This window comes from Gymnodraco acuticeps, unplaced genomic scaffold, assembly GCF_902827175.1.
Source record: "Gymnodraco acuticeps unplaced genomic scaffold, fGymAcu1.1, whole genome shotgun sequence".
NCBI classification, from domain to species: domain Eukaryota; kingdom Metazoa; phylum Chordata; class Actinopteri; order Perciformes; family Bathydraconidae; genus Gymnodraco; species Gymnodraco acuticeps.
Genome location: NW_022990054.1, coordinates 409,894 through 420,894, shown reverse-complemented (window position 1 = coordinate 420,894; position 11,001 = coordinate 409,894). Strand labels below are relative to the sequence as shown.

The window sequence follows — 11,001 nt, the reverse complement described above, 5'->3', positions numbered from 1 at the left end:
TATTATAAGGAATCATTCTGTACATTTTCATTGTTATGCGGATGATACTCAACTATATTTATCAATCAAGCCTGATGAAATTAATCATCTAAATAAAATTCAAGACTGCCTTAAGGACTTAAAAACGTGGATGACCTTAAACTTTTTGATGTTAAACACGACCAAAACTGAAGTTATTGTACTTGGCCCGAAGAATCTACGAAACAAATTATCTAAAGATATACTAACTATGGATGGCAATAATTTGGCCTCCAGTGAGACTGTAAGGAATCTTGGTGTTATATTTGATCAGGATTTATCCTTTAACGCCCACATAAAATCAATTTCAAGGACCGCCTAATGAAAGCTTTAGCGCAAGTTCAATAAGGAAGACCTAACTCGAGTCACTCACACGTCACTCTATGGCTCCCTTCCCCCTCATTAAATATGAGGGCGTCACGCCTCAGCAGCCAATCGCTGCACATGCTAAATGCCTTAAATACCTGCTCTTCCTCCCTGTCAGTTGTCATTGCAGATGATCACACGCAATGGTAGTTGCAATACAATACTGCTTCTCGTGAGAAAAACCGTAAGAAACAAAGCTCAAGATGTCCAACTCGGACAATTCGGAACACGAACCTTCTCTGGAAGTCTCCGATCCCGGTTCGGCTCCCCACAGCGGCTTATCAACAGAGGAAGACTTCCTCATCGCCCGGCTCCTGCAGCAGGGCTTTCCCACAGCCCCAGGCCTCACTCTCTCTCAGCGGCGATAGCTCTCGGACCAGGTCTCCAGCGTAGCTCCCCAGTCCGGGGCAGCAGCTCCAGCCAGCTTCCCAGAGAGCAGGACGAGGCCGCAGCCGCGGAGGTAAAAAAAGGGCAGGAAGTCGAGCCCTCCAGGATCCCGTCCCTCTCCAAAAAATCCACCCCTTCTCAGGCTCGCCAGTCCGGGAGCGTCACACACCCCTATGGAGAGTAGCGCGGCCGGCTCCCTGCAATCCCTGGCTAGCTCCATGATAGCTATCGATGCTCGCCTCCAGGCTCTGGAAGACTCCGCCACAGGAGCTTCAACTTCCGTTGCACTCAGGTACTAGTTTTAACGAAAACGTTTGCACTCGACCCTTACACAGGGTTGGGTCGTAACGGAATACATGTAACGGTGTTACGTAATCGGAAGAAAAAGAAAGAAAAAAAAATCAGTACATTCAGCTGGCGTTACATTTGAAAAAACGAGTAAACTGAGTGCAGTTACTTTCGTAAACCTGAAGTGAATACTTATTGGAATTATTGGTGGAAAGTTTCCTCACAATGTAATATTCATTACCGGCAGAACCGTGTGCACAGCGCTGCAGCGTATCTGCGAGCGAGAGATGCAGCGTGTCCGTGAGGCCCCGCCCCGCACGCAGATGAGAGAGAGAGAGAGTTCTCTTTCAAAACATATTGGAAGGTAGAAACGGAGATGTTTAGATAAAACGTGGAAGATAACGTTTATGTAGCATTTATTTATTGTCGAAATGATGACATTCATAACGGGATCAAATCTAACTGAATGGCCTGCTGCTGCCGAATGCATGGGGCAAGTAACTGGGAAAAGTTTTAAAAGTGATTACATCGTTTCAGATAATAAATAATAACGATAATGTATTCTATTTAGGGGCACCTTTCAAAGCACCCAAGGACACCTTACAATGCATACACTTTTCCAAGGAAAGGTTTTAAGACAGTACAAAGAATGCAGTCTGGGTGAGTTTTTCTTTTTATGTACGGTGCAGATGAGAGAGCTGTCAAGAATGACACTAAAATGTTGTGTTCGTGCTCTTCATAAGCCATTAAAACAGTAAAATACGTGTCTCCCGTTCACCAAAACATACCCATCTGTTATGGAAAAGAAAGTATTCTAAAGAGAAAGAAGAGGAAAAGATAAAAAGAAGATGAAAAGGAGAAAAGAAAAGATAAAAAGAAGAGGAGGGAGGAAGAAAAAGAAGAGGAAAGGAAGTATTCTAAAAGTAATCTGCCACCGGTACCGGCGGGATCGTGGTTAGTTTCCGATGCGCAGAAGAAAAATCTGGCCCACCCTATATTTTTACAGGCCCACCCTAAAGTACATTTCTGCCTACGCTACTGGTCCGCACAGCAGCAACAACCAATCACATGAATCTCTTGCCCCCGACACACAAAGCAATAGCAATGTTAAAACTAAGTAAACTGGAAAAAAATAAAAATAAATCCCCAACAGGCGAAAACCTACCAGTTTCACCCACTGTCTCTGCCTCCTCCCTCCATGCCTCGCTCCTCTGGTTTGTATCCCGGTAGACGAACAGAGACTGATCATACAGCACCGGGTGATTCACTACCGCCATAATGAATTTTCCCTCACATTTTTGGAATATGAGGAATTACCTGCGTAGTCTCTCCCAACATACACGCGGTCTGATTGGCTAGCGCTGTACCGGCAGATTTGCATAAACGGGATTTCATTGGCTGACGCTTCTGCCGAGGCGCCAAAAGTTGAACGTTGCTCAACTTTTTGAAGCGAGCAACGCCAGCAAACGCTCCACGTCGCTTCCCAAAATACAGTTCTACTAAAAGTGACGTCACCCCATTCAAAGTGAATGGGCAGAAGCATTTGGAAGCTGTAACGCACGCCACCGTGTGGACGGGCCGTCACAGTGGCTCTGCGCCAGAAACATCAACATATTAAAAAAAAAAAAAAACATTCTGGAATATCACCCCTCCACTCCCATTAACATCCCTCAGCCAGCAGCTGCGCTATCTACAGATTCCGTGTTTGTTGACTATCTCCCGTCAGGGCTCTCCCAAGGCTTCAGGGTAGGGGTCCTCCCATCTCCCACAGTGACTTTCGTAGCAAGAAACTTACAGTCAGCCGCTAAAGAACCCAACATAGTTTCCCAGCTCATCGACAAAGAACTTCTCAAAGGACATATAATCGGTCCTTTTAGCTCCTCCCCCTTCTCAGTGTTCCGTTCAAATCCCATCGGAATAGCCACACGTAAATAAAAGGCTGATTTTCGATCTGTCCGCTCCCTGCTCCGGCCCATTCTGCAGCGCCAATAGCATCATCCCTCCAGATCAGTTCTCCCTTCACCATGCCTCAGTGGATAATGCAATAAAGATGATCAAGTTCACAGGGCACGGAGCTCGGCTCTCCAAAGCGGACATTACCGATGCCTTCAAATCATCCCCATTCATCCGTCTCAGTGGAACTTGTTCGGTATTAAGTGGGAGTCCAAACTCTATCTTCGCGTTCGCACGACCTTCGGGTGCAGAAGCAGCCCCCGCATCTTCAATTCCTTCTCGGAAGCGCTCTATTGGATCCTGCTGAACATCGTCAGAATCCCCTCCGTCCTTCACCTACCGGACGACTTCCTCCCCATAAACCCGCCACAGGACAGCTCAGGGATCTCACTGGCCAAGCTTAAACACTGCTTCAGGAGTGAGGTGTCCCTCTCTCCAAAGAGAAAACGTTAGGTCCCGTCACACGCAGTTCTTAGGCATCATCCTCGACTCCATAGACATGAAGGCGTCTCTCCCCTCCGACAAATCGCAGCGCATCCAGGACATCACCAAGTCATACTGCGAGCAACAAGTTATCACAAAACAACAGTTGCTCTCCCTTCTCGGACACCTCAACTTCGCCATGCACGTCATCCCCCAGGGGCGCTCGTTCATCTCCCGCCTCCTGGACGCAGCATCAGCGGTCGACAACCTCCATGACTGCGTTTTCCTAGACGAAGGCTGCCGTTCAGACCTTCGGTTCTGGTCCCTCCTGCTCGCCCACTGGAACGGAATTACTTTATTTTACGATGGCCTCGTGCGTTCCTCTGACTCAATGAGGTCTTCACGGATGCCGCCCATCCATGGGTTTTGGGGGGTTTCTTCCAGGGAGAGTGGTTCGCAGGGTCATGGCCCCGTCAATTCCTACCTCAACCAAGTTCTCACTAAATCCAGCCTATCACCCATATCATACCCGGGGCATTCCTTCAGGATAGGTGCAGCCACCTCTGCTGCTAATCAAGGTCTCTCTACCTCATCCCTACAACAACTAGGACGGTGGTCCTCCTCCACCTTCACAACCTTCATTCGTCCGGACATCAGCGCCGTACGGGCTCCCCAAAGATCTCTCAGACCCTAACTATGGTAGTTATACATATAACTGGTGGTGGCTCAAACACATTCACAAGTATACATGTCTCACTAAGGTTCCCGATATTCAAAACTGCATTCCTGTCTTAATTCCGCGGGCCCCGCCCACAGGGAATAATGTCTCGTCTCACGCCGCAACTACAGGTAACGGGCTTCATCTCCGGCACACAGGTATTTCATTCCCAGGCCTTGCTCAAACGCATCAGTGTAAAATGTATTTCCTGCAGTCCGCGTGGACTCGGGCCACCGTACACTCCGGTGTCAGTTACAAAACAAAGGAAATAAAGAAAGAGTAAATATATATATATATATATATAGCCTGCGAAGTCAGGCGTGGCGGAAGGCCACCGTACACTTCGGTGCCAGTTACAAAACAAAGGAAAATAAATGAAGAGTAAAGAAAAAAAAAATGAAAAAAAAAATATATATATATATATATATATATATAGCCTGCGAAGTCAGGCGTGGCGGAAGGCCACCGTACACTTCGGTGTCGTAGCGGAAGGCTACCGTACACTTCGGTGTCAGTTACAAAACAAAGAGTAAAGAAAAAAGATACATATATATATATATATATATATATATATATATATAGCCTGCGAAGTCAGGCATGGCGGAAGGCCACCGTACACTTCGGTGTCGTAGCAGAAGGCTACCGTACACTTCGGTGTCAGTTACAAAACAAAGGAAAGAGTAAAGAAAAGATATATATATATATATATATATATATATATATATATAACCTGCGAAGTCAGGCGTGGCGGAAGGCCACCGTACACTTCGGTGTCGTAGCGGAAGGCTACCGTACACTTCGGTGTCAGTTACAAAACAAAGGAAAGAGTAAAGAAAAGATATATATATATATATATATAACCTGCGAAGTCAGGCGTGGCGGAAGGCCACCGTACACTTCGGTGTCGTAGCGGAAGGCTACCGTACACTTCGGTGTCAGTTACAAAACAAAGGAAAGAGTAAAGAAAAGATATATATATATATATATATATATAACCTGCGAAGTCAGGCGTGGCGGAAGGCCACCGTACACTTCGGTGTCAGTTACAAAACAAAGGAAAAAGAATAAAGAGAAATATATATATATAGCCTGCGAAGTCAGGCGTGGCGGAAGGCCACCGTACACTTCGGTGTCGTAGCGGAAGGCTACCGTACACTTCGGTGTCGTGGACGTTGGGCCACCGTTACAAAACGAAACCGCTCGCTCCTCGGCGTAGTCAAGCCCTGCTGGCCAGGCATGCGACCCGCAGGTCGTTTTCAGATAAGACCGGCACTGATTTCGGCAGTCAGAGTCTCATCATGACCAGTAAGCTCCGGCAGTGATTCCGGCACAGTGTCGCTCATATACGTGTTAATCTATTATCTCTCCTCCCCAGATCACCAGTCACCCCACAAGGTAAGCAACTCAGTTCATCTCAGTATTCATACTTCACTGGTTTTGGGGATTTCATCGGAGCGGTGCTTTCCCTCCTGAATGATTATCCTGCAAACCGGGGGCCTAATCGCCAAACACCATTACATTCTCCTGTTGTACTATCATGGCAATCATTTCATTCATATGACGTGTAAACAATAAATATGTAATTCTTACATCACGTCTCTCCGGTTTGAAATGAAAGCTTTAGCGCAAGTTCAATAAGGAAGACCTAACTCGAGTCACTCACACGTCACTCTATGGCTCCCTTCCCCCCTCATTAAATATGAGGGCGTCACGCCTCAGCAGCCAATCGCTGCACATGCCAAATGCCTTAAATACCTGCTCTTCCTCCCTGTCAGTTGTCATTGCAGATGATCACACGCAACCCGCCTCCACCCCTCTCGCCTCCCGTCTCCTTCAGGACAAAGCTAAACCTTCCTCCTTCAGACTGGTCTCACCTACTCATCACCACCACCAGTGTCTAGACCCCGGGGATTTCATCGGAGCGGTGCTTTCCCTCCTGAATGATTATCCTGCAAACCGGGGGCCTAATCGCCAAACACCATTACATTCTCCTGTTGTACTATCATGGCAATCATTTCATTCATATGACGTGTAAACAATAAATATGTAATTCTTACATCACGTCTCTCCGGTTTGAACTAGGGCTGTGCGATTATGGCAAAAATCATAATCACGATTATTTGGTCAATAATTGATATCACGATTATTTTGACGATTATTCATTGACCATTTATTGAACTTTAAAACAAATAATATTTTACCAATAAACAAGATCAATAAATGTGTTGGAGCGCACTTCCAAAACCATACTAAACATATATTAATATGATAAATAAAAATAAATAAAAATAAATTAAATGAAATCAAATATGTTGCAGTGCACTGTCACTACCTACTGAAAACTCCTTAACATATAGCCAACATTTTGGTTCAACATATTCCACTCAGTTAAACGTTGAAGGCTGGCCAACCGTCATGGTCCAGAAGTAAGTAAGAATGTATGTTGAACTACAATTTAAGACCAAATAAAAATGTTTAGGCCACCATGGCAAATGCTGGTAGGGCTGCTCATGTCATCTCTTAAAGATGTTTTGCAAGAAATACCAGCCTGTTTACATGGTCTGGTTTCAGAGATGAGCGCAGGCAGGTGACAATATTGCCACCTGTACTGAAGACCCTCTCTGAAGAGGAACTTGTGGCAGTGCTGCCACATATGACACAGGAAAAAAAGAAAAGACTCTGAAGAACCCTTTCTTTGCCATTATATAAAAATAGTGTTGCTACAAAAGTATAAATTAGGCTTACTAATAAGACAACTCAGATCTGAAGCTACACAGTAATCTGCTGCAGCAACAGTGCAATAAAAAAGACAACATTATAGAATCAAACCCATTTTTTGTTGCATTTTATTAGAGTATAAAAAGAAATGCCTTTAAAATAGGATGCAAGCAACACTAGTTTCTGAACTGATAGACTATAATCAATTTAAACAGAACAGATCTTAATGTTTGCATTCTTATACCATTTTGTACAATAATTATCATGAATAAATTCAAACAAACTAAAACTTACAGCAGATTAATAACAGTATCTAAATTGAGTTTTTATTATATCAAAAACCTGTTGAAATGCTGCTGTTATTTTTACTGTCCCACAAAAGCGCGTCGCAGCCTCCAGGAAAGCTTCTTTCACAACTTCGCCGTCTTTGAAAGACTTCATGTGTTTCGCTAGAACGTGACTGACACGATAAGATGCTATGGTAGCAGCCTTGCTCTTGTTGTTGGGCCTGGTGAAATGGACTGCTGTGCATTTAGCTGTGCTCTCAGGCCCCTCCCCTTTTGGAGCGTAGGGCAGAATTGGGAGAGAATTCCGTCTCGTAGCGTTTGTGCACTGTTTTGAAATGCCGCTCCTAAATTACCCTTCTTCGATAAAGTCACGCTCGCATTGCAGATGAGACAGATGGACTTTGAATTGGAATAGATACAAAAATAATGATCCTCCCACTTGGAGTGAAAATTATATATTTTGGGCTTTTTTGCTTCTGCCATAATTGCGGTCTTGTGTGTGTGTGGACTGTCACTCCTGTTGACCATCCATGCTGTTGACACGGACAACGTCAGCGAACTAGTGCACGGCTCACCAGCCATGCCCGGACACATGGGGTGAGGCCGGCCAATCACAAAGCTTTGATGCGTTCAAGTGCATTATTCTGGCACGGGAACATTATGTTACAGGACATTAACGATAAAACAGAATATTGTTGTTCTATTTTTAGACACATCTCGCGATCGACTGGGAATCTCCCCGCGACCCTTCTTTTTAACTAGTTGCTGCTCTTGTTCTGACATCTTCGCTTGCGCTGAACACTCACAACACATGTCACTCCCACGTGGCCGAGTGGGCTTTTAGGGAGGGGCGAAAGCGCACCCAGCAAAATAATCGTATTTTGTCAATTATGCTGTTTTCCTAATCGTCGCAAACCATAATCGTAATCGCGATTAAAATACGATTAATTGCAGAGCCCTACCGCCTACTTCCATCTACGCAACATTGCAAAAATCAGGCATATCTTGCCTCAAAACGATGCAGAGAAACTAGTCCATGCATTTGTTACTTCAAGGCTGGATTATTGTAACTCTTTATTATCAGGGTGTACCAAGAAGTCAGTCAAGTCGCTTCAGCTGATTCAAAATGCTGCAGCTCGTGTACTAACCAGAGTTAGGAAAAGGGACCACATTACTCCTGTTCTGGCTGCCTTACACTGGCTCCCTATAGAACACAGGATAGAATTTAAAATTATCCTTCTCGCCTACAAAGCCCTTAATGGGCAGGCGCCATCTTACCTTAAAGAACTCATTATACCCTACTGTCCTATTAGGGCATTGCGTTCCAAGAATGCAGGGTTGTTGGTTGTTCCTAGAGTCTCTAAAAGTACAATGGGAGCCAGAGCCTTTTCTTATCAAGCTCCACATTTGTGGAATCAGCTTCCAGTTTGTGTTCGGGCAGCAGACACCCTATCCATTTTTAAGAGTGCGCTTAAGACCTTCCTTTTTGATAAAGCTTATAGTTAGGGCTGATTAGATTCAGCCCCTAGTTTTGCTGATATAGGCTTAGTTTGTCGGGGGACATCTTACTTCTTCCTTCTCTCTGTCTATACCTGTGTAATCTCATGTTCCGATTAACCCAGCTTCCCCAAATGTCTTTCTTTTTGGTGTCTATATACGCCGGGATCCGGAGTCATGGATGATCCTGCGCTCCTGTGTCCTGCATCGCGAGCCCTGGATCTTGAGTCGTGGCTGTGGTCCTGGATCATAGGTCCTGGATCATAGGTCCTGGATATCCTCGTGGATTCATCTTCCTATTATACACACATGCATTTCCAAACATTTGGATTGCCTATGTTGCAAATGTATTATCTTTTCAATTTACACACGGCATCTATTGCACGTCTGTCCGTCCTGGGAGAGGGATCCCTCCTCTGTTGCTCTCCCTGAGGTTTCTCCCATTTTTCCCTTTAAACTGTGGGTTTTCTTCGGAAGTTTTTCCTTGTACGATGTGAGGGTCTAAGGACAGAGGGTGTCGTATTGTCATACTGATATTTTGTACAAACTGTAAAGTCCACTGAGACAAATGTAACATTTGTGATATTGGGCTATATAAATAAACATTGATTGATTGATTGATTGAATGTCTAAGCCTCGTCAAACTGCATTAACTCCACCCGTATTTTTATTGTGCTTCATTTGTATGTGGTGTGAAACATTTAAATCAAAACCAGAGACGTGAGTAAGTCAGATATTCAAACTTTTCCCTTTTCAGCAGCTTTTCACTTAATCTAAAAAAACAAAGCTAACAGCCCATCTAGGATAAACTCTGCCCACCCGTGTTTTGCGGAGAACAATGTAAACAGCTGTTCTGCCCGCTTACAGCAAAGATAAACATCTGCCAGCAGAGACTGACCTGTTTACTAAGCCAAGCAAATTATCCTAATTGGCTTCTATGAAATAATGACTTTGTAGTCTCTTTAGATTCTAATTAAATAGTTAGACACACACAGACATGGTTTCCCTGGTAGCTGTGTGTATGAGGATGGGGAGAAACATGTGTTAATGAGGCACAGAGACATCTCAAGGAATAACATGTGATTTATTGGCATCTAAGGGAAATAAAAACCTAAATGATTGTATTTATTTTGTATACACATGGACTTGAGATTCAATTTAAGGAGTGTCAAACAATCTGTTTAAAATAAGTTAACATGTATTAATATGAACAATCATTAAGTTCTTGAACATGAATTCTGTAACAGCAGGAAATGGTTCATTCTGGTTTATCCTTATCGGAAGCTGAATTGCTACAGATGTTCAATGGTAAATATATTTTTATTTTGCAGAGCCACTTGCATGTGCATTAATAGTGACACAGAGTAGATGAAAAGGGTCTGAAGAAAATAACTTGAGGTGGAATAACCTCTTCATATATACACAACACTGGTGTGATTGAAAAACCACCCCTTTTACAGTATGCCACCTCTGCCCTTATATTTGGCACAGCGGCAAGAATCCTCTACCACTCCAGCAAAATCCAAATTGAACTCCTGCATCACAAAGCCTGGTCATTTTAAATCAGTAGTAAGCCAACAACACACGTTTACACTATATACATGCCTACTTTGTAAGCCTTAATCCAAGCATGATCGTGAATTAGCTTTTTAAGAGCATGACACAGGCTTTGTCATGCAGGTTTTTCTTGCTATGACCTTAGAATCCCTTTCAAACAGCTATCTCACTTTATATATATATATTTCAGGCTAGGGCCATGCGTTGTGGTTTTTCTAGGTTGCTGCGGAATTTATTGAGAAACCGTGAGGCTAATTCGTCATCCACCATTCTTCCGTCACTGGACAGTGTGACTGTCATCAGCTGCTGGGTGCGCAGGGTCTGGCTATCCTCGCACAGTCGCAGCTCGGACCTGGAGGTACCGACCGCAAGGATGCACGCCTGAGGAGGGTTGATCACGGCGCTGAAGCCACTGACACCGAACATCCCCAGGTTAGATATACTGACAGAGAGAGAAAAGAAGAGGGAAGACACAGTAAACATCTTACATCATTAGTCACGCTCAGCAGGGGACAAAAAGCATTAAAACCAACAAAACAGGCATATGGGGGCTTTTAAACCAGCTGCTCAATTCAAAAACGGACATTACCTCTAGAAGTGAGTGAATACAAAAATTGAGGGTGTTAGGGAAATAATTGTCCTAGACTCCTAGATATGACGTGCATGACCAACCCTGACGTCTGTTATCTCCTTTAAGGAGATAGGCTGCTTCAGCCATAATGTTGTTGTTCCCATTCTATGACCGGGCAACCCTAGGTCACAGATGGTTTATTGTTGTGGGTACACTGA

At 44.2% G+C, this 11,001-nt stretch overlaps 1 protein-coding gene across 1 annotated transcript in view; it reads right to left on the bottom strand.

Annotated features, from left to right (window-relative positions):
• Window positions 1–9,720: 9,720 nt before the first annotated feature.
• Window positions 9,721–11,001, bottom strand: part of pdhx (pyruvate dehydrogenase complex component X) — a 63,663-nt gene continuing 62,382 nt past the window's right edge. Inside the window, exon 11 of the mRNA XM_034215960.1 lies at window positions 9,721–10,654. Within this exon, the coding sequence (XP_034071851.1) occupies window positions 10,399–10,654 (256 nt within the window). The 3' untranslated portion in view covers window positions 9,721–10,398. The remainder of the gene's footprint in view (window positions 10,655–11,001) is intronic.